The 22723-nt window shown below is 53.8% G+C and overlaps 2 protein-coding genes across 10 annotated transcripts; one reads left to right on the forward strand and one right to left on the reverse strand.

The window, feature by feature from the left end:
* Positions 1–160: 160 nt before the first annotated feature.
* On the reverse strand, positions 161–10321 carry EXOC3L1 (exocyst complex component 3 like 1). Of its 8 annotated transcripts, none has more exons than XM_079316361.1 (14): positions 9263–9752; positions 8087–8247; positions 7116–7142; positions 6923–7004; positions 5985–6645; positions 5677–5794; positions 5376–5501; positions 5159–5259; positions 4646–4756; positions 4404–4533; positions 3261–3383; positions 2822–2977; positions 2415–2539; positions 161–1975 (listed from the first exon to the last, which is right to left on the reverse strand). In XM_079316361.1, exons 1-14 carry the CDS (start codon positions 9303–9305, stop codon positions 1789–1791), a joined length of 2151 nt encoding a protein of 716 aa, XP_079172487.1. In that variant the 5' UTR covers positions 9306–9752; the 3' UTR covers positions 161–1788. The 8 variants fall into 8 exon arrangements, with proteins under 8 accessions (XP_079172487.1, XP_079172490.1, XP_079172488.1 ...); XM_079316358.1 differs by adding an exon at positions 10215–10321 and having other exon boundaries at positions 181–1975; positions 6923–7142; positions 9263–9491; XM_079316359.1 differs by adding an exon at positions 9959–10166 and having other exon boundaries at positions 181–1975; positions 6923–7142; positions 9263–9493.
* Positions 10322–10334: 13 nt separating this feature from the next.
* E2F4 (E2F transcription factor 4) lies at positions 10335–22529 on the forward strand. Of its 2 annotated transcripts, XM_079316376.1 has the most exons (10): positions 10335–10550; positions 12315–12424; positions 12898–13059; positions 13553–13596; positions 16193–16254; positions 16396–16681; positions 17110–17274; positions 18331–18378; positions 19908–19952; positions 20272–22529. In XM_079316376.1, the coding sequence occupies exons 1-10, from the start codon at positions 10368–10370 to the stop codon at positions 20385–20387; spliced, it is 1221 nt and encodes a 406-aa protein (XP_079172502.1). In that variant the 5' UTR covers positions 10335–10367; the 3' UTR covers positions 20388–22529. The 2 variants fall into 2 exon arrangements, with proteins under 2 accessions (XP_079172502.1, XP_079172503.1); XM_079316377.1 differs by lacking the exon at positions 18331–18378.
* The last annotated feature ends 194 nt before the right edge of the window (positions 22530–22723 follow it).

Below are 22723 nucleotides of genomic sequence, written 5' to 3' on the forward strand. Positions count from 1 at the left end.
ACAGGTAAACAGGGACGTGGGAAGGTACTGTCAGAAGACACCTGGGGGGCTTGGGCTTTTGCTGTCATGAGTTGTGTTAGTTCTGACTGCAGCCTGTGGAGCTGGAGCAGGAGAGCAGCACAGGGCTGTGATGGAGGGGGCTGGCTGTGGGCACACAGCTGGGGTAGCAGTGGGGCTGGACATGCTGGAATGAGCACCAGTGCCTGGGTTGGGAGTAATCCTATGCTCAGACTTGTTTCAGGTCCATTGGGACTAGAGGTATTTTTCCATGTGGCCATGAACTCATGGCCTCGGCCACAGCTGTCCCAGCTGGATGTTCCCAGGGCTCAGGGCCACTGGTGTCCATGGTGCAGGTAAACAAGTCCCAGAGCCAGCAGGTGCAGGTGGGGAGGGCAGACACCTTCCCAGGCAGGTGGGAGCTGTGGCCAGTTGGACAAAGCACACCATGAGCCCCAGGGGGAACAGTGGGCACCTTCCCAAGCTGAGGTTGAGCCCTTCACTGAGCATCCCTCTAGCACTGCAGCCACTTGACCCAGGGCTGGGGAGCACTCAGTCCCCTCTGTCCTGGACAACAGGGTATGTAGTGTCTGCATCATCCCCTGTGTCCTGGGGGATCTCCTGGGTGCAGGGAGCCAGGCCTGGGGTGATGCTGAACATGGAGATGGAACCCTCCCTCTCTGTGCCACCCACATACCCTGATCCCTGCCCTGACCCTCCAGGGAGCAGAGCCAGGACACTGGCGAGCAGGTGCAGAGCTTAGGCCTTTATTTCCAGCAGTGGTACCATGCAAGGACAGTGGGATGTGGCCCATCCCAGGGTGGGAAGCATGGCAGAGAATGGAGGTCTCTCAGGGCACTGCAGGGACTGGGCACAACGATGTAGGTAGAGACATGGACTGCTCCTGATCTTCATATGGCACCTGGAGGAGATGCCAGGGGCTGGGCAGCAGCAGAGGATGGAGGGAGAGCCAGTGCTCAGGGTTGTGCTGCCCATCACAGAGGAACCCTGGAGCAGGACAACACACCAAGCACAACCACGCTCTGCATTCAGCTTGAGAGCTTCCAACTTCAGTCCTGCCTTGGGTGCTGGCACATGAGCCAGAGCCAGGAGTGTTGCAGGTCAGCAGGAACTCAGAGCTTCCCTTAGTGCCAGCAGGGACAGGGCTGATGGCACTGTCCAGTGTGGAGACCACCTTGTGCTCTTCTCCTCAGCATCCATGAGCCATGATGAGCTGGCTCAGCTGCTCCCCACCCGCCAAGCAGGACCCAGCCTGGTGGAGCAGCAACACCCAACCTGGCTGAGCCCAGAGGAGCTCCCATGGCTGAAACCCTCCTGCCAGCCTGGTCCCAGCAAGGCCCCATTCTGCCTCAGAGTTGGAATGGTAACAGCCTCCACAGCTGGGGCACACTGGCTCAGGGGACTGTCTGGAGATTTGGACAAACCCAAACATCCCTGCAGTCCCATGGAGGCGTGAATTTGCTCCAGCTGCAGACTCTTGCCCATTCTGCAACTCTTCTTTCTGCTGCAGGCAGTGGGGCTGAGCAGCTCTCAGTCACTGTCCCAGTAGGCCAGAAAATAGCTAGAGGTCAGATTTCCCCCAGTCCAGGTATCCCAGGACCGGTGCTTGCAGGGCACAATCTTCTTATGGGGCAAGACCAGAGGAGGATGGCCTTTATCCAGACTGTCCCAACACAGGACAAGGTGCTGTGTGTAGGGGCTGCCCATGTCCCCTCCATTCCACCACGCAGAGCCACAGAGCTGCCCCCATGGCCCCTAGCCCAGGCAGGGTCAGGCACACTTGCCCTTGCGAAGGCAGAAGGGCAGCTCCTGCACAGGGACCAGGATGGTGCTGAAGATGGGCCGGTAGCCCTCGGGCAGGAGCTGGGGGTGCTGAGCCATCATTTCCAGCACCACGTGCCGCACTTCCCTGGAGACGTCCCCGCGGATGTCCAGCAAGGTGGAGACGTGCTCGTCGCTGGGCAGAGAGCCAGGGGTGAGCCTGGCCACTGCTCATGTCCTGCAAACCTCCCCCGAGCCAGAGGAGCCAAGCCAAGGCCAGGGGAAAACTGGTGCTTTGCACCAGGCAAAGCAGCATTTTCTTGGAAACAATCCCCCCAAATGTTTTGAATTTGGTTTGGATATTTTCAATTTGGTGTTTTGTCACTTTTCACAGTTTGTTTGGCCACCAAATACAGATGTCCAAACGCCACAGCAGAACTGCTGTTTTCTTTACCCATTTGCCCTTGGGACTTTTCAAGAACTCCTCAAATCTGAAGCATGGGAAAAGGAAACCTCAGGGAGAAGGGAGTGAAGGCTCAAGTTTCTGCCCTGTTGTGTCACCTCACAGGATGCAGCCCAAGACTGGCTCTCCTGGGCAGGCTCACACCTATCCCCTTCTGCAGGGAGTACCTTACCTGACATCGGGGTACTTGGTGATGAAGCCCAGCACCTCCAGGCTGAGTAGTGCTGGGTCTTTGAGGCTTATCAGCTCCCTCAAGGCAAACACAGCCTCCAGGCTCTGCTGGCTCCGGTCCAGGCCCTGGGAGGGAAAGCAGCCAGGTGTGAGACCCTGAGGAGGAGACAGCTGCATCCTCAGTGCCCACCTGGGGAACCAAAGCCCTGCAGCTGGTGTCTTCCTACTCAGCATGTCCCACCCATCAGGGGCTGCTGGGGCAGCGTGATGGTCCCCAGAGTCCCTAATGCAGCCTCACAACCACCCAAGTGTATCAGCCCCATTTGCGGGCAGGAGGGGAGCAGAGGATGAGGTGCTGCTCCCTGCCCGTGGCGCAGCCCCGTCCCCAGCGCACCCAGCCGCTCTCACCAGGCTGCAGAAGAGCTCCCGGAGCTGCGTGGCGTCCTGCAGCAGGCGCTGGCACAGCTGGCCCCGCTCCTCCCGGCTCTTGCACACCATCCTCCTCTGCAGCAGCGCCCGCAGGTACTGGTTCGCCACCAGCAGCTCGCTCTCCGCCAGCAGGAGCTGGGCAGGGGACAGCTGTTAGCGCTGGCATCGCCTGGGTGTCCGGACCCCATCCCCCAGGGAAAAAGGGCTGATACCACACCAAGCCATGGGAACAAATCCTAGGATGCCCCCTGACCGAAGGGACAGAGAAAACAGCTGGATTTGGGGGAAGCCCTGAACATCTCTGTGTGGCGGTGCTCTCCAGGCTGCTCCAGAGGACTCCCCAGCACTCCCAACACCCTGCACCCCAGCACGGCCCCTCTGCCCCCCTGTCCCACAGACAAGCAGCAGCAGGAGGTACCGTGAACACGGGTTTCCTGACGCGGGAGAAGTCCTTTGCATACTTGTCGACGACTTCACACATGCTGCCGACCAGCTGGGACCCCGAGAGCCACTTTCGGGAAGGCAGCTGCAGGCAGAGGGGCTGGGGGGAGCAGAGCAGCAGAGTCTGTGCCCGGAGTCATGGCAGAGCTGCCAGCTCAGGGCAGCACAGCAGCCACAGCTGCTGCCTGGCACCACGGCCCCTTTGCCTTGCAAAGCCCCAAGCCCCTGCTGCCAGGCAAAATTCAATGTAAAAACAGCAGGCAGATGTTTTTAGATTGAGCTGTCAAAATGCAGTGTAAAAACAGCAGAGTGATTAAGGTTAGGAAATTATGGAAACACTGGGTCTGTCCCTCTCTGACACCCTAAGAGCCTCATTTTGGGGTTTTATATGGGTCATGGTGTGTGCCTGAGGTGTGGGCAGCAAGCTACTCTTCACACACTTGCTTTTGGCCTGTCCTGCTGTGGCTGTATGTTTCATTTCCACTCCTCTCCACTTCCCTTGAGTAGACATAACATGTTTTTTTGATTTCCTACTCCTGCCCTGCTGTCCTTGCTGTCTTCCTGCTTGCAGGCACACACTCGTGTCTCTGCTGGGGCCACTGCTGCCTGCAAGCTCTTCATCCTTTGACTCTTCCTTTGTTTTCATGGCATTCAAGCCCTAAATAGTAATGTCATTAATTATTCCAGGTTTTTGGTTCAGACTCCAGGAAAGCTAAATTTGACTACACTAGCAGGAAACTACTTGGGCAGTTGCACATGGATTTGTATCCTCCACACAGACTTTGCTGCTCTCCAGCTGGTTTTCTGCCATGGAACAGCCAGGAGAAGGAGCATGAGGCAGCTGGGGGGCTGTGGCTCCTGGTCTCTGTCCGTTGGTGATTTGGGGGCCATGAGCCATCTGCCCCAGCGATACGGGGTGGTGCTGCTGGCAACAGACATTGGGTGGTTTATCAGGGTCTGGGGGACAGGCTGGCAGAGATGTCTGCAGGGTGATAGCAGGGTACAGAGGCAGGGACCCTGGGCAGGAATAAACTCAGGCCTGGGGTGTTGCAGTAAAGCTGTTCTTGCTGGGTTCAGCTTTATTGCAGCTCTGTCAGCCTCAGGTGCTGGACCAACATACCTGCAGGTCCAGGAGTAGCTCCTCCAGCAGCAGCTGGGTGGCTTTCTTCTGCATCCTGTCTAGAGCAGCCTGGAGGGATGCAGGGACTTCTCTGCAGGCAGTGTCAGGGTGCAGGGAGGAGACAGAATTGCTAGGAGAGAGAAGAGAGGGTACTACAGGCAGCTTGAGAAGCATAGTGGGAACTCTGGCCCCAGGGGAGGTGGGTGTTGCTACAAGAGCTACCAGGTGCTGGTGCAGGTTACCTGAGAGCCAGGTTGTTGTTGAGCACGGCCAGCAGGTGGGGGATGTAGTACTTGGGAACAGCCCTGTCCTGCTGGTGCTCCTTCCCGCACTGCACCAGCGCTTCCCGCAGGCTGCAACACAGCGAGGCCCCGTCACGGGCACCAGAGCCCCAGTCCCAACACTGACACCTGGCCCTGGCACCTTCCTGGGGACACATGGACCTCCCACAACCCTCCCAGCTCACTTGGCCCCCTTCAGATCCTGCTACCAGGTTGGAGAGTGACAGGTCGTTGGGCAGGGTGGGACAGTGGGACCCATTCTGGATCCCCTTGGGATGGCTCAGCAAACAAGGATTTGGGGCAGCAGGGAGAGCTGATGCTCCCAAAGGCTGAGACAGCAGCAGAAGGCTGCTGAGCCTTCTGTGACCTGGGTGAGCATTGGGTGCCCCACAGCAGATCTCCACCACCAGCCTGTGATGCTTGGCCATGGCCCCAGGGTGTGCAAGGGTGGAGGGTGTGAGTGGCTCCACTGACCGGCCCAGAAATGCCTCCAGCTCCTCCAAGGCCATATTGTAGATCTTCTGCTGCAGAGAGTCCGTGATCAAGGAAGCCACCTGGATGTTCTCATTCAGCATCTGCAGCAGTAGAAGAATGTGGAGGTGATTCAGGAAGAGCCTGCAGGCCATGGACTCCTTTTTGGGAGGTCTCAGCATGGCATGCCCCCTCTGTACCCATGTTCTTGGGGTCCCACCTGCATAACAATGGCAGGCAAGGCTGACTGGAAGAAGCCCTCATGGTCTGTCTCAGGTTCCTCTTCCTTGAACCATTCCTTGAACTCCACATCCAGGGTCCTCTGCATCCACTCGACCACACTAGCCTGTAGGATGGACACCCACCACAGGCAGCCCAAGAAGCGAAGTACAGACTCCCTTGAGACCCAACACAGCACAACAGCGAGTCCTGGGCCTCATCCTGGGCTCATGGTCTGCAGCTGCTCTCAGAGCAGATGCTTGCTCAGTGGGAGTCACTGGGTCCCCATCCCGCTCACTCACCTTGACTTTCATCACATATCTCCTCTCTGTCTGATCCACAAGCTCAGAGGACATCAAGGGATGCAGAGCAGAAACATCCACTTCTGGGAGGAGGTCAGGGTGACCCATCATCTCTGGGCTGGAGGGCAGAGGTGGGGCAGGGCTGGGAAGGTCTGTTTTCCAGGAATTCCTACCTGTCCCTTTGCCCTCCTGGTCATCATCCCCTGACAGCCAGAGACATTTTCCCAACCCATCCATGAGCTGATGAACAACCCAGCTCCCCACAGCACCCCCTGCTTGGTTGGGCTGCTGCTGGGGTTGGTGCTGACCTGTGGTACACACGGAGCGCCCACTCCAGAAGGAGGAAGAGTCCCTGTTTGTCCAGGTCCTCCCGCAGGATCTCCTGGAGGTGGCTGCTGAGGGCCTGGTGGTAGGTGGCAGTGCAGACACTGAGGATGTTGTAGTGAGCTGGGACACACTGGACCATCAGGTCCTTCACCACACGCAGCTCAGACACGATGTCCTTCTGCAGCGCTGCCAGGTGCCTGGCCAGCCCCGGCCCCTCAGCATCCATGCGGGGAGCATGGAAACGAGCTCCTGTCATGGTGTCCTGGAGGACCTGGTAGAACTTCTGCCTCCAGCCCTTTGGGCGGCCAGGGGGCAGGAAGGTGGCCTCCAAGAGCAGAGTGTCATCTATTTTCTCCTCCCGCTCGATGATCCTCACAGCAGTGACAAAGAGAACGGGGTCCTCGCGCACCAGCCGCAGGCTGCTGCCCACGATGTCCCACAGCTGCTTGGCCAGGCTCTCGTTGAGCTCCTGCAGCCCACTGAAGTAGGACAGCACAGTTGCCTGGGCACTGGAGAGCCCACGGAGGTGCAGCTGGGAGAGGATGTCATCCCGGAGTTGCTCCACCATCATGAGCTCCACGTGGGCCTCCAAGAGGTGCTGCCCACGGAGCAGCTGCAGGATATGGGAAAAAACCTCGTGGACTGTGGGAGAGGGAGGAGAGATGCAAGCACTGAGCGTGGACATGAAGGGACACAGATGGAGGTTATCAAGGAGATGGTGAGGGGAAAGGTCTGGGGGTCTGGGAACACCACTGGATTAGGTCCTGGGGAAGCAGGGATATCTCCATTCACCCAGCTGGCAAAGCCTGAGTGACCTGCTCAGGCTTTACCACCAGCCCTGCACGGAGCCCACAGTTGGGCTGAGTTTTCCCCCAGTGCTTCCCAGCCCAAACTGACCAGGATCAGGCCAGTGCCTTACCCGAGAAGATCTGGGGCAGCACCTGGACCACCGAGGCCAGCTGCACATGCTCCTCCATCAGCTCCCTCATCTGCTGCAGGCCCTGGAAGTGGTCTGCACTGTCGAGCAGGGCCCACCGTGCCGCCCCCAGGTCCTGGCACACGCTCTGCACCTCCTGGGCCGCCGACCGCAGCTGCTCCAGCCCTGCACTTACCCCCTCCAGGTAGGACTGCACAGTTGACTGGGGAGCAGAAAAGGATGGAGGGGCAGTGGAGCAGCTCCAGAAGGCAGGAGTACTCCACACCCTTTTGCCCCAGCCCTGCATGATCTGTGTTGCAGGCACTCTCCCAGCCGCACAAGGTGCAAGGTAAACAGTAATCAAATGTCTCATTTTTAAAGGATTACTTTGTTTCAGCAAAAGAGCAGTGGGTCACAGGGCCCCCAAGGCATGAAGGACCTCAGAGGTCTTATAAACCCTCCTTCCAAATGGAGTGCCATCTTTTCCAGTGCAGTGGCACTGGCACATCTCCATGCCCTACCCACTCATTTAACTCTCTGCTCCTAATGCCAAGAATCACCAGCAGCAAGTTGCTTTCACTGAGGCCTCTCAGACAATTCATACAGTCAGGATAAACCATCTCTAAAATTATCAGGAGAAAGTTGTGGTGCTCAGACTGATCAGGCCTGAGGTTAATAATTCTTTGGTCCATGCAGAAGAGGAGGTGGGTGAGGAGGGAGGTCTGCAGGGGGACTGGGACAGCTCTTACAAATGTGTGGAGATGGAGTTTTTCCTCTGGAGACCCACAGGCAAAGGCAGGTTGGAGCTCTGTGCCTCCTCCCAGCCACGGGGCAGGGCAGCCTTTGGGGCTGGGACAGGGCAGTGATGGGGTGAGCTGAGTCCTGTACATGAAATGTGCTGAACCCTCTTGGTATTCTATTTTGAAGGATGGTCAGAGACACAGAAGACTCCTTTTAACACTTCAGACACTGCTTGGGGATAAGACAGAGGGTGAAGGGGGTCTTCTCCCCCCTAGTAATTGCACTTCACCCACCAAACACCAGCCAAAGGAAAAGATTTTGCCAAAAGAAGACATACAGAGGATTCATGGGGCAAGTGCAGACCTTGGCTGGGATCCCTGCCTGAGGAGGGGGTGTGGCTGCAAATGTCCATAGGCAAACACAAACCTTCAGCCGGGACTGGATGGAGCTGTTCCTCTGCGTCTCTCGTCTCCGGTAATGCCCGAGCCCCTCCAGTTTTTCGGGGCGGTAAAACACCCCCGAAGCCCATTTCAGAGCGGCTCCTCTCGCCAGCTTCTCAGCCTTCTCTGCTTCCGGCCACTCCTCGTCTGGGGATGAAGCCAGGGGTCAGTGAGTGCAACCAAGAGGGGCAGGAAGGGCCCCTGAGGCCAGAGGCAGGAAGCTCCCTGCCAGGGGACTTCCAAGCACACACGGATGTGGGAAGCTGGGCAGCATAGCACCAAGAGGGTCCTTCCTCAAGGGCCCCCCAGGGTGCCACCACCACAGGCCAGGGTTGTCACAGCAGCTGTGGAAGCAAGAAGGCTGCCCTGGGTTCCTGTGACTCAACCTGCCAGCTCAGATTGTCCCCAGACTGCTCCCCAAACACAATGCTGGGTTGTCTGAGGGGGTCTGATGGCACTTGGCAAGCTGTCAGTGGGGTTGAGGCTCCAGCAGTGAGTCAGCAGGAGGGATGGAGAGAGGCAGCTCTCGCAGGAAGGAGAGCCAGGCTGAGGTGAGGATTGGAGACTCCTCGTCTCCCCAAAGCACCCACACAGCTGTCCCCCTTGACACAGCGTCCAAAGCCATGCCAAAGAGCTCCTGGCCACACGGGAGGGCGGAGAACCAGCACAGTTATCACACGCCATCCCCAGTCCCCAGTGCCTGATTTCATCATTCCCCCATCCCATCCCATCCCATCCCATCCCATCCCATCCCATCCCATCCCATCCCATCCCATCCCATCCCATCCCATCCCATCCCATCCCATCCCATCCCATTCCATCCCCAGCCACTCCCTGCAGCCGCGCGGGGCTGTCACCCAATGCCAAGCCAGGCTCCTGCTCTGCTGGGGAGCCACTGACAGCCTTGGGGACCAAGAGAATAGGGAGCAGGACAGCAGCTTTGAGGATAAAATGTGCGCTGAGCAGTACTACCCCGGCGCAGGTATCACCATCAGAAAGCACAGCCAGGCTGCCATCCCTCAAGGACACAAGACACCAGCTCCGGCACAGGGAAAAGGACCAGGAGGGTGGAGAGGGTGGTGAGGCAAAGGGCAGGGGAATCCCCAAAATGTGCTGCAAGCAGCAGCATCCCTTCCCTGCCCGGCTGGCATCATCCCGTTACCTCTGGGGCTGGCGGCGCGCTCGTCCCCCGCAGACATGCCCATGGTGTGCAGGCTGCGCGGAGCGCGGGGCCAGGGCAGGGCTGCGGAGGAAGCCGGCTGCCGTTTCCTCAGCCGGAGCAGCAGCCGCGCTCCTCAGGGCCTCATTGTGTTCCCGCAGCCGCGATCAGGACGTCAGGAGCGGGGGGCGGAGGGGAGGGGGGACACGGGAAGGCACCGCCACAGCCGGAGCTCTGCGGGGTAGCAATCACGGAATCAAAGGATCGTTTAGAGGAAAAGCCCTCTAAAATCATTGAGTACCAGCCGTTAGCTGCCAAGCCCAGCACTGAACCATGTTCCTAAGTGAAACATCTACACGCCTTTTTAACATACCCAGGGATGGTGACTTCACCACTGCCCCGGGCGACATTTTCCAGTGCCTGACCATCCTCTTAATGAAGAAATTTCCCCTAATAGCCAATCTAACCCTCTCCTGACTCAATTTGAGACCATTTCCTCTCATACTGAAGATCACGCCCTGTCTCCCTCACCGGCTCCCCCTGTTCTCCGGACTCAGCCCTGCCCGTGCCCGCAGCGCTGCCCCTTCGCACCCACCCTGGCTCGGGGAGGACAGCGCGGTGTCAGACCCCAGCCCACCCACAGTGGGAGCCCACTCGGGGCTGGATCCACCACGAAGGGGCGCGCTGTGCCAGCCGGACCCGCCGGCGAGAACGTGGGGATGGACCCTCCGTGGCTGCGGGTGGACCTGGAGATGTGTCCCTGCCACACACTGCCTTCCCCGGGCACAGGCTGGAGGATTCCCCCGGCACCGGGCGTGCCGGAGCAGCAAACCGCCCCTGTCACCCGGGCAGTGAGAGCTGGGTACATGGCTGCGGTTTGGCTTCGGTACCACGGGGCGGGAGTTCGACTTTGGCACGGCAGAACGGCGAGGGGATGAACGCACCCGGGGTTTACCCGGTGGACCCCCAAACGGACGGGGCTGACCGAACACCGGGAGCCCAGCGGAACACCTCCCTCCCCCGGGAGGCGGCGGGGGGAGTCCCCGTCCCCGCCCCGGCGCCGTCCCCGCCCCGGAGGTTCCCGGGGAGCCCCGCGGCCCGGAAGCGGATGCGCGGCCCCGGAGCCGGCGGCGGCGGCGGGCAGATGGCGGAGTGCGGGGCGCAGCCCCCCGGGGGTGGCAGCGGGGCTGCGGGGGCGCCCAGCCGGCACGAGAAGAGCCTGGGGCTGCTGACCACCAAATTCGTGTCGCTGCTGCAGGAGGCCAAGGACGGCGTGCTCGACCTCAAGCTGGTGCGGGGGCAGCGGGCGGGGGGCTCGGGCTGCGCCGCCCCGGGGGTGGGCGCGGAGGGAGCGGCCGCCGGCAGAGCGGGGCTCGGCGGGACCGGCCCTCCGGCGGCTGGAGCGGGTTCGGGCAGGGAGAACGGGGGCATGGCAGCGCCCGGTGCAGCAGGTGGTTTAGATCGGATTATAGGAAAAATTTCTTCACGGCAAGAGTGGTCAGACACCGGTAGAATCGGCTGCCCAGGGCAGCGGTGGAGTCCCTGGTCAAATGGCTTGTGGATGTGGTGCTTAGGGACATGGTTTAGTAGTGGGGTTTAGTGGTTGGGATCGATGATCCTGAAGAACTTTTCCAGCCGTGCTGATTCTCTGTTTCTGGGTGCACAGAAAATGGGGTTCCTGGGGGTGCGGTAGAGCTGCCGGCCGCGCACAGAGGGCTCTGCATTGACCCCTCCTGCTCCTCCTTCCCAGCCCTTCTCCCCACCCCATCGGGTTGTCCCAGGCATTCTTCTTTCCCCAGGACCTCGCCAGGCATTGCAGGTGTTTGTGTGCTTCAGCTGCAGACCCGTTTGATCACGTTGTTCTATTCTGTGTTCTTGCCCTGCATTTAATCACTGGCACCAGAACTATCCGGCCTTGCAAAGCCTCAGACAAACTGTCCATACAGCACCTAACCCTCCCAGCACACACCAGGAGGGGGAGTGTGGTCAGAGGCACCTGCCAGAGGTTGTCCCCGATGCCTTTAGGCAGTGGAGAAGTGCTCTGTGAATGCATCTTGCTTCTGTAGTTTTAAGATCTTCACCTAGAGGAAGTAACACTGTGTCATGTACAGCACTTAATCTCTGGCCTTTCCTGTAGGGGAAGTTCTTTTGCTGTGGTTTATATAAGCATCTCTTATGTGGGCACGTGTGTGGACAGGCAAGTGCCAGAAAGCCCCAATAATGCAGGGCTGGAGGAGTTTCCTGGCTCCATGCCGGTGCTGAATTGTTTTCTCTTTAGATTTCACAATATCTTTCTGCTTCAAATGTCCATTAAGTGGATTCATGTTGGTCAGTGTGATTAGTGTAGTTGTGTGGTGTAGGGTCTCCAAAGTCCTGGTGGCCTGTCACTGGTGGGGGACAGGGACATGGTTCCTGTGCTGACCTGCCCTGTGTGCACTGCCACTGATGTTGGTCCTGGCTGTGCACACATTAGCTCTTGCTGGTGCCATTCCTTGAGTCCTGAAACCTGAGGGGAAAAGGGTTGTGTGAGCCAGGCAGGGAAACCCCAGGGTTGCTCATGTTTACTCTCCACCTGGAATCATGTCTTTCAAACAGAGGAATCTTTTGAACAGAGATTCAAGTGGCATCAATTCAGCTTTAGAAAAGATCTTGTGAATGTTGATTTCACTGAAGTGTTGCACAAACAGCTCTCAGCATTCCCCTTCCAATCTCCAGCTCTATCCTGAGAGAACACTGAATTTTTAGGCTGCTGAACTATTGTTTTCTAGCACTGCTTTGCTACTGAAAAATGGTGATTTTTGGATCCACTGCAAGTAGGATTGCTGGAATTTGGTTTGTGTTTAGTGGGGAAGGCTGTGGGTTGAGAAAGAAAGAAGAATGAGTGACTTCTTCTCATGGTCATATGAGATCAAGAACATGTCTGTGTAACCTGAAGCGCTGGAACAGGAGAGCTATGAAATGGGTAGCAAAGTACTTGGCCAGGAGTTAATCTGACAGGCAGAAAGGAGCTAAACACGACTGAGAGTTTGGAGTTAAGACACTTAACCTTTTTCAGGCTGCAGATACCTTGGCTGTGCGACAGAAGCGACGGATCTACGATATCACAAATGTCCTGGAAGGCATCGGGTTGATTGAGAAGAAGTCCAAGAACAGTATCCAGTGGAAGTGAGTGGCAGAGATGGTCTAAATCGTTCACAGGTCCCTTCTAGTGCAGGTTTAAGTGACAGTGGGATTAAAATGCCCTCTGCAGAGGGAGGTTCCTCAGTGGTCTGTGCTCTTACCTCCCCCAGCTGGGCTGTGCTGATAGCACATTGAGAAAAGCTGAAGTATGTATGCTGTCTCTCTTACAGCAAAGGTGTTATTTTGGTACAAACTAAATATTTGTACTGCCTTGGGATAGAAAAGATACCTGTCGTGGCACTGGAGTTGGGGAAGAGTCCTGCTAGACTGTGGCAAGTAGAAAGATGTACCAAACATTGCTGTGCTGGCAGGTGGGGATCTAGAGCAGGTACAGACATGGCTTTCCAGGCAATCTGGCATTGATGTTTGACACAGGTGGGAATAAGAGGCTGGCAGAGAGGTTGGTGTTGGTTTGGGTGTCTCCAGAGGCTGATTTAACCTATTTTTATTTTACTCAGGGGGGTGGGTCCTGGCTGCAACACACGTGAAATAGCTCACAAACTGATTGAGCTGAAGGCAGACATTGAGGACCTGGAGCAGCGGGAACAGGAGCTGGAGCAGCAGAAGATGTGGGTTCAGCAGAGCATCAAAAATGTTACAGAAGACATGCAGAACAGTCGATATCCTTTGTGTGAACTGATGGCTCTGTCTCTGTGTTCACTTGCTGGGCTGGGAAGCTGAGAACTGAGGGATTGGTGGGTGCTGACCTGTTGCTGCTGGAGAAATTGCACTGAAAGGGTCAAAAGGAGCACCTTGGTTTGAAATTTGGGTAACTGTCCAGCCTGGAGACCTGCTTGTCTCTGCATCCAGCTTCTCCTCTGGCTTTTGGCAGTAAAAAACAGAGTAATGTTTACTACAGTGAGAGAAGTGCTTCTTTCTGAGGCACAGGTGCCACTTTCTTGAGTGCAGAGCAGCTCTTGTGGTTTAACTATCTCAGGATGTCAGCTCTGGCAGGCATGCAGCTTGCAGACCTTACCTGCAGACCACTTCAGAGTGTGGCATGGAGATCCTTCTGGGAATGGTGTTCCTTGTGCTCAGGAAGGAAACACCAGGTGCCCTTTGAGCTCTCTGTCTGTGCAGGAAGCTGCTGCCTTTCTCCTTAACATTGGGAACATTAGCATATGTGACACATGAAGATATCTGCAAGTGCTTCACAGGTGAGGAGATGGTGCTCCATGGCAAAGATGTGATGCTGCAGGCCTTTGTCTGTCCCAGATGCTCTTCTTTCTCCAAGAAAGAGTGGGCAGCAGACCATGGGCTGCCCAACAGCATCAAGTGAAATGTAGTGTCAGTTCTGATGCTGTCCTGGGTTTGTGTACCACTGAGTTGTAGCTTTCTTTTCCATTAGAGGGGACAGGCCATATCTTTCACTTGTGCTTAAAATAATAGAGGTGCTGCTCCTAGGGAATTCTTCCTGAATGGATGTATGTGTGTTATGTTAGGAGCACTTCATTTTAAGGGCTTAGGTGGACAGTGTTCTAATGGCAGGAAAAAAATTTTATTGCACAGTAGAAACCATGGTGTAAGCAGGGAAATAGTATTAAAGGTGGTCCCTCAGCTGCATCATTTCCCCTGTCCAGAAAGGAGACAGTGGAGGACAGAAGGGAAAGCACCACTTGCTCTGCCCTCACTCCATTCCCAAAGTTGGGGGGGGGGGGGGTTGTGTCCAAAGTCCTTGTTCTGTCTCTGGGCAAAAGGGAAGAAAACCCACGAGAGTCTTTGTTTCTTCTGTTGCCAGTTCTAATGATAGATGTAAGACCAGATTAATGCCTGGTGGCCAGCATGCAGTGGGGCAACCTCAGGAAGTGATCTGCACTTCCCAGCTGTGGTGGTGCAGAATCACAGCTCCTTTCTGCTTCAGTGGGTGCCTGACCTCTCCTGACCTGCATCTACTTGGTTGCTGCAGAGATTGAAGCTGTTTATCCTGGCTGCCTCCAGCCATGCATAATCTCACTGTGTCTGACTCTCCTCATCTCCTCCAAGCACTTTTCTCCCCCTGCACTTCATCAGCTCCTCTGTTTGCTGTTGCTGCCTTTGTGCTTTCCTTGTTCACCAAGTTCCTGCCAGTGTTACAGCTGCACCACCACCCCTTTGGCTTTACTGTTTCTTCTGGTTGAAGCTGCACTTTTGGGGGCAGGGATTGTGTTTTCAGTTTGACAGTGCTGGGGGCCAGATCACTCGTAACAGTCTGGAAGAGTTTACTGGAGACCAGCAGACAGCTCATTGCTTGGCTGGTTGAGTGTTTTGCATTTCATTGCACCTGGTTTTTGTAAACCAGTTTGTGTCTGAGGTCAGACCTCACCAAAACATGCAGAGATTAGATCTTGCTGAGGGTGGGTGTCAGTTCCCTCTAGAATGGAGGCTTCATCCATGGTTTTCCATTGCCTGTCCAGTGTTCCTGTATGAATATGCCTTACATGACTCTTTTTCCTGTCCTGAACACCTGAGCCTTACAGAGATTCTTTGGTGGACCACTTGTGTTCTTGAACTGTGATGCAGTGTGAATTTCAGCTCCTGGTTTTTCTAATTGATGCTATTGAACTTGCTTACTCCAAGATGTCCTGGACTCCTGTCAAATAGGGATTGATTAAAAAAGAAAGAAATAAGGCTATAAGTAAGAATATAAGTAAGTCAGTTTTTAGTGACTGGGAAACATGATTTCCCCACCTGTTGCTGTGATGCGTTTTGTACTTGCAGATTCAAAAAGGAAGTGGAAACCTACTGGGTGCTTTTTGTACAAGTATTTGGGATATATTTATCAAAGGAGAGACAAACTCAGCACCTGTCTCTGAAACTAACAGGTCTTACAGCTTGAGCTGTTGTTTTTGAGCTTTATTATGCATTTTTAATGTCTTTTACATTTTTCTTAAGTGTAGATTTGTTTAACAAGTTCCATCCAATTGACAAATCCCACGTTATTTTTAATCACTTTACCTTTTGCTGATCTGACTTTTTGTTGCCTGCCTGAAATTAAAGGATGTGCTTTTCTGCTGTCCACTCTCTCTCATCACTCTGGGGATCTTCTGTGTTAATTACCAAGTGAAGCTTAGTCAGAATACTGAGGAATTGTGAATATTAACCACACTAAAGCTTAAATATTCAAAGTGAAAGCTGTAAGCTGCTTGATCTAAATATGTCAGATATTCACAGCTCTGGTATTTCTCTGTTCATGTTTCTCTAAACCCAGATATGGGCTGGGAGCTGCTTCCTTGTGACTGTTGAGTTATTAGGGTGCAGGTGTTAAGGAGCTGCAGAACTTGAAAAGGAGGGATGCTGTCAGCCTGGCTCCAATCTCCACATGTGATGGGCTCTGCAGGGTCCACTACAACTAAAGCAGCTCTGATCAGTAGAGACTGGGGAGTGTTGGTTTCAGGTGATGGGATGGCAGCCTGACTCTAAGCCTGCTTCAACCCTGTCTCTCTGCTGGCAGTGCAGCTCTTTTGTTTCTAATTAACATCCAAAAGTGACAGCAGAATGAAAGATACTTCCCTTAGGAGTAAATTTAAGCCAATTCTGGCGAGGAAAAGAGAGATTAGTCTTGATAAAGACACTGCTGAAAAACTTCAGGGTTGCACTGGGAGAAGCTTTGCAGGTTCTTTGTGCCCTGGGCCATTGGTACCTAAGGAACTGTATGGTGTGCTTGGGGTGTAGATGTCTTCCTTCCATGGAGGATTGCCAGGAGAAGGGAGGGGGTTGAGGAGGGCACAGTCTTCAGCTTGTGCACAGGAGCCCTGCTTGGTTCTGTTTTCACAGGAGACACCCTCCTCGTGATTCGAGCCCCATCTGGCACACGTTTGGAGGTTCCTGTCCCTGAGGTGAGTGATAAATTCATGGGCAGAGTGCAGGAGCTCTGTGTGTGTATGTGTGTACATGCATGTTTTGTCTGTGGAAAATTGATCTGCTTTTTGAAAATGGTTTTTAATGTATGTCTGTGTTTTGCTTTTGATTTTTTTCAGGGCCTAAATGGACAGAAGAAATACCAGATCCACCTGAAGAGCACAAGTGGTCCCATTGATGTTCTCTTAGTAAACAAAGATACTTGGAGCTCTCCTCCTGTTGTACTCCCTGTCCCTCCCCCTGAAGACCTCATTCAGTGCCAGGCAGCTGCACCCTCAAAACCACAAGTCCCACCACTCGCCCATTTCCAGGAGGCCTCCGTCCCCAGCAGCACCCAGCCCTCCACACCAACACCCACCAGCACTCAGGACCATGGCCCTCCCACACAGAAAAATGCAGGCACAGGTGAGAGGCATCAACAGGCTGGTGGCTGGTAGAGGAGGGTACATTCCTTGGTGCCGTTGGGGCTGGCACTGCTGGACGTGCAGTGCTGAGAGCTCCTGGCAAAGGGGCATCACTGCCTTTGCTGCTGCCCTTCCCTTGGCCTTGGTTAGTGGGACTGGCTGTGCTCAGGGAGATCAGCCACTTGGCTTCAGCAGGTCGTGCCAGTGTATAGGAGCACCTGTGGGGGAGAAACTGTTCATGCAGGTTCACTGATCAGCAGGAAATATGTCCAAGTATGGACCTGGAGGAAAGGAAGGAAAAGGAAAGCAGGAAAGTTGCTCCCTGTGCAGCTGCCTGGCCAGCACTGCCAGAGAGGGCTGAGTCTGTGCTGCAGCTGCCTTGGGGCTGGTGGGAGATGACATTCCTGGGTGTGTCTGTGGCTGTTCCAGAGTGTGATGTCCCTGAAGCAGAGTCCAAGGGCAGTGGTGACTTTGAGGCCCAGCCGGCGGCGCTGGACACGCAGCTGCTGCAGTCCTCAGCCTCTCTGGACAGCAGCTCTGTCCTGCCCAGCACCTCTACCTCCTTTGAGCCCATCAAGCCCGACCCCACAGGAGGTGAGTATGCTGCTTGTTTCATGTGTTGCTCCAAAATCCTGCTGCTGGGAGTGAGGGAAAGGCTGCTGGGCCTGGAGGAAGGAGCTGAACTCCATTCTGCCTTTGCTGTCAGCCAGGGTCTGCAAAGGATGGTAGCATTTCCCTGTGAGGCTGCCAGGAAACATGGTGACAAGATGACTGTCTTGTCTACTGTCCTGCTGCTTTCTGTGACATCAGTACCAGAAAATCTGCAAGGTTCATCCATATGACACACATTTCAATCCTTTCTGTTTTTGAGACTGTGTGAAGCTACAGAATTTTCAGCCACCACTGAGAGCACCTTTGTAACTCAGGGAGTCTTCTGTATTAGGAGATTTCTTGTCTCCCTTTTCCTTCTTTGCTCAGGAACACTTCATCTGTCTTTAGTGATCTTATGTTCTTAGTGACCTTGCAGCATATATTTGGGGAGCTCCTTGATGTGCTTTAAAAAAGGAACCCTGGAGCTTTATGCCAGGAAATGGCAGCCTGGCCCAAGGAGAGAAAAGCATCCTCTAGGTAAGCCACACTACTGGAATGTTTTGAAGCCCAACTTCACTGCAGAAAACACTCAAGGTTAGGTTATGGTTAGAAGAAATCTTATTCAAATGCAGCTCACACAGTTTTTTTTCCACTTCTGCTGCTGTTGTGTCTCAGAGAAGCATGAGCTGTCTGGAGTCATCTTGGTTGTGGAATTAGGCCTTAGATGTGCATATATCTCACCACTGTGCCTCTCCAAAGGCATGTCCTCATCTTCACAAGATAATCAAGGCAGTGTACTGGGTGAGGTTTACAGTCACAGCTGCTGCCTGATAACATGTTCATGTCCCAGGACTCCTGCAAATTTATGTTACAGTAGTGGAGCTCAAGTGTTTTGTTGCTTGTCATTGCAGCAGAAATATCTGACCCAGAGTGTGGGAACAGAATTTCCAGATGATTTGGGTGTGTAAGGAGCACAGTAGATTTGTGGGTGATTCTGCTGTAAAGCATTTCAGACTCTTCATGTAATGATCCAAACCATCTGGTTTGTTGTATTTGCAGTACTGGAACTTCCCAAAGAGCTGTCAGAGATGTTTGATCCAATGAGAGGTACGTTCATTCCCTGACCACAGCTTTTTTCTGTGCCCATCTATCCACAGAAAAGGGACAATTGGTTTGATTCGCTCCCTTTTGGATTATTTTGTGGATGTGGTTTTGTAAGGTGCTTGTGGTCATTGGTGGCTGCTGGCCCTCTATAAAGAGTAGTTAGGCACTCTTAAAATTACTGGTTTCTGTATGTATTTTTCTGTCTCCATGTTTCCAGCAAGCTCTGTTAGATCTTGCCTGCAGTGCACCAGCAAGGGCTTTCCTGTCCTTATGCTGATGCTAATCCGTGTTCAGCCTTCCTGTGCTCCTCCTTCAGCTTGTCAGCCACATGGAAAAGAAAAATCCCTGCTAAGTCTTGTTTCAGCTTTAGCTGCCCAAGGCTAATCCAAGCAAATAATCTGGGGAGACAGTGTTCTCTCTTCAAAATACTTCTCAGTGGTGGTGGTGGAGGAGCTGGTTATTTTGGAGCTGTAGGGGAGGAAGATGCTGTTACTTGTGTTTGGAGTTCTGATTCTGCCCAAGGAATGTCTGTGAGTTGCTGCCTAATGGTGGGACAGACTCTGGGTTAATGGCAGAAGAGGTGAAGGAACTTGGTCTGACATAAACCTAAATTGGGAAACTTTTTATCAGTACATTTATTTCTCTGCACTGCTGGCAGAATACTTTGTAGCCTCACAGTCAGGCAGGGCCAAGTACACCTAAACACTTCAGTGGTGGTCACAGGACATGTACAACAGCTGTCCCTAGTTCTGTGCTCTAGCAGATGATTTGTGAAGGTGCTGCCTTTGGGTACAAACCCCCACAGACCCAAACACAGGCATGTGTGAATCTCCAGTCTGTGTGTTCTTAGCCCTGGGCTCCACAGTCATCCTTCCTCCTTGCCCAACACCTCTGCTACAAGATAGTGGATGAAGTCCTGATGGTGTCTAGGTACATCTGAAGAGTAAGTTTGAATTCACAGTGTGGGATATAAACTGCTGCAAAGCTCCAACCGTGTAGAAGATCTAACTTACCCAAAGTAACTACTGTGTTACTATGTGGACACTATTGTAAAGGAGATGTTTGCTGTCTATGGTAAAGTATGTGGTTTTGTGGAGTATTCTTCCTGGTTTGGAGGGGGAAGATAAAAAATCCAGGAGCAAAGGACAAAACAGAGTCAACAGCTACAGAGGCAAAACTCAGGACTGGAAGAGAGCAGCACTGCAGAGCTCAAAGGAATGGTCCTTGCAGGACACTCCATGCAGCCTCTCTCATCCCTGTGTGATCCCAGTAATGTTGCCCTGGCACTGGCAGCTGCTTTAAGGCTGTGCAGTCTAAGCCACAGGAGCTGGAGTTTTCCTATAGTGTTTTGTGCTGGAATTACTTTTACTATATGGTTTTCTCTCTTTTAAGCACAAGCTTCCTTTCACTGCCTGCTGCACGTGCTGTGCCTTAGCCAGAGAAGGGATAACAAGGGTGGGGAAAGTGGGGAATTACTCAGGAGCAGACCAGGAGAGCAGACTGTTTTGCTACCATGCTTGTCTCTTCCCCAGAATGTGTGAACTCTGAGCTGCTGGAAGAGCTGATGTCATCTGAAGGTGAGTCTCAGTCTCCTGTCATGGTATGCCCTCCCTGGGAGGAAGACTTTGCTGTGTGTCTTTACCCAGCTGGCAGCCTCGTGACTGCAGACTTGTCCTCATCTTTTCTGGGCTCTGGACACAGACTCAGTTCTCACTGTTCTGCCAGTCCCTGAGAGAGGTGTGAGAGCCAGGGGTCCCTTCAGTTCTGTGAGGCTGACTGAAGCAACCTCAAAGACTGTTCCTGTGGGGTGGCTGTGCTGCTCAGTGGCGTTGGCAGCTCTCAGCTGGGGTGAGAATGCTGAGTTCTGTAACCAACCCTGGCCTTCTCTTTCCCCAGTGTTTGCTCCTTTGCTCCGCCTCTCCCCTCCACCTGGAGACCACGACTACATCTATAACCTGGATGAGAGTGAAGGTGTCTGTGACCTCTTTGATGTGCCTGTCCTCAACCTCTGACTTCTCAGTGCGGCTGTGAGCCCTGCAAACACGGACTGTTTTGTAACTCTTTGGAAAGTGTCTATTTTTGGATTCCTTTTGTGCTAGAGCTCAAAGGCCGAGTAATTCAGAGATGCTCTCAAATGGACTCACAACCAAGAGATGTGGACTTGCAGGCTGGGAGCCTCCCTGTAGTTTGCTTCTCCCTCTGGTGCACGTGCAAGACACACGTGCAGCTTTCCCCCCGCGTCTCTCCACTGGATCCTGGGCCTCACTTCAAAGGGTCTGTGTTTTGAGTGTTCCCAGTTCACCTGCACAGTTTGCCCACGTGCCTCTCTGAGCTTCCTCCAATCTGCATGCCTTGGTTTTTCCTGCACTCCCAGAGGCACTTTGCACCTCTTAGGTACCAGCTGCTACAAGGAGCCCCAATACCATGGTCAGTTCACAAGCCCAGAGGTTGTTAGTTGGATTTCTTTCTGTAAGTGGTTCGGATTGGGGTAGTTTTATTTCCAAAAGGAGTTTTATTTCCAAGAGGAAAAGAAAGGGCACCAAAGTGTCTATTTCTGTCAGTGACTTCAGACCAAGCTAGTATGTTTTACAAAAAGCACTTTTTTTTAGCCAGCTGTGCCTCCTAGTGGGATTCAGGAGCTGAGCACTCCTTGTAGGACCCAGGAGCACTGAGCCTTTCCCTGCTGGTGCATCAGCAGGAATGTTGGATCTGCTTTCACCAGTCTGCTGATGCACAACCCCAGGAGCTCCAGCAGCTGTGCTGTTTCTACAGGGCTAAAGCAGAGGTGCCAGTATGGTTTTGTTTTTAATTTTTGGTTTTGCCTGACTGAAGAGATGTTTGAAAGGCTAAGACTGCTCCAGCTGGTGCCTGTAAGGTACTCCAGGGACATCAGAGCCTGCTCGTATTTGCAATTAGCTGGGTTTTTCCAACCATTGCACTTGAACCTGCAACTGTCTGAAAGGTGACCAAGCAGTTACAATTCAGTAGTATTTTGCTGTGACAGGTTATGTAGGTGTTGTCAAAATAGTGAGCTTTTTTTTACCCCTTTTTCTCTCAGGATCAGGTTTTCTGTGTATTTGATTGTGCTCCCTTAGTGCCCATACCCACACTCCCAGTTCCTGATCCTGTGGCAGATCTTTACCTACTGTGATGCTTTCTCTGCATCATTTTTCTGCAAGATTTTCTTCATTGCTTTGTAACAGAAACTCTGCTGTTGGGTTCTTTAGGATCATCAGCTGGTACCAGGCTGGGACCTTGTGCAGTTTAGTTGGAGTAAAAATGTCCTGATGGATTTGTGTTGTATTTTGCAAGCTCCAACTTTGGGTTTTGGTCAGATCCTGTGAGTGTCTTTAGTTTTGCACATCTTCCTGCCACCACGGTGGAAGCAGCTGTCCTGCCTTTCCTGCTCTGCAAACTGCTGAACAGAGAGCCAGGCCAAGCCATGGCTGGCTTCTGCAGAGAGGGAGCTTCCAGACATCCACTTAAACAGCTGATGTTTAATTTCTCTGCATAACTGCTCACTGCCTGTGACCCACACAACAGCTGCAGCACCAGCACTAAGGGATGTAAAGTATGAAGAGCCTGCAGAGGTGAGAAGAGTATGTTCTTGGGACCTGTGTCCCTGGAGCAGCTCCTCAGGCCCTCTCACTCTGCGTGGGACTGTTTCTGCGGTAACAAAGCACTAGCAGCCTCTTTGGGAAAACACGAAGAACTCGGGAGGAGCAATGGGACACTATTTTGGCAGCAGGCAGCTGCTGCTGGCGAGACAGCCGAGGTGTGAGACCCCTGTGGGGGGTGAGCTGCCAGCCTGCACGCAGCCAGTCCCTGAACCTCGCCCTGCACGTGGAGCTGGCTGGAATCCTCGCTGTTAACAAGGCTCCGTGGCTTTGCTGCAGCTCGAGCTCTTCATGTCCTGCCTGGCCCTTGCCCTCCTTCCCAGTGTTCACGACCGCCACCAGTTAGACCTCCCGGAAAGGATACCTAGAGAAAAATTTACAGTTGCAAATGAACTTTTGATTCATATATAAAGATTATTTTTATACTTTTTTTTTTTTTTTTTTTTGCAAGGAAAAGAAATTTGCCTGTCCTATTTGTACAGAGTGTTCTCTGACGTGAATAAACAAAAACTTTCCAGAGTTTCTCACCTTGCCGCAGCCTGTGCCTCCTCTGTGCCCTCGCCGGGGGATGGGGCTCCCTGGGAAGCGCTGTTTCCCGGCAGGAGGCCGTGTCCTGTGCCGGAGGTGGGTCTGCCACACCCGCGTCAGCTCAGGTGAGGGGGCCGGGCCTGCCCGGGGCTGGGGTGGCGGCACAGGCCGCGGAGCGGCGGCCGGGCCCTTCGTGAGGGGAG

Source organism: Erithacus rubecula (genome assembly GCF_903797595.1).
Source record: "Erithacus rubecula genome assembly, chromosome: 12".
Lineage (NCBI taxonomy): Eukaryota > Metazoa > Chordata > Aves > Passeriformes > Muscicapidae > Erithacus > Erithacus rubecula.

Bases quoted from the DNA above. Each gene is read 5' to 3' on its own strand.
- EXOC3L1 (XM_079316358.1), bottom strand. From the start codon at position 9,305: ATGGGCATGTCTGCGGGGGACGAGCGCGCCGCCAGCCCCAGAG. The intron at 7,143-8,086 runs GTTTGTGTTTGC...TCTGCTCCCCAG, and splicing joins CCATCCAGTCCCGGCTGAAG to TCAACTGTGCAGTCCTACCT. The intron at 1,976-2,414 runs GTAAGGTACTCC...CTCTCTGCCCAG, and splicing joins ACCAAGTACCCCGATGTCAG to CGACGAGCACGTCTCCACCT.
- E2F4 (XM_079316376.1), top strand. From the start codon at position 10,368: ATGCGCGGCCCCGGAGCCGGCGGCGGCGGCGGGCAGATGGCGGAGTGC. The intron at 12,425-12,897 runs GTGAGTGGCAGA...TATTTTACTCAG, and splicing joins AAGAACAGTATCCAGTGGAA to GGGGGTGGGTCCTGGCTGCA. The intron at 16,255-16,395 runs GTGAGTGATAAA...GATTTTTTTCAG, and splicing joins TGGAGGTTCCTGTCCCTGAG to GGCCTAAATGGACAGAAGAA.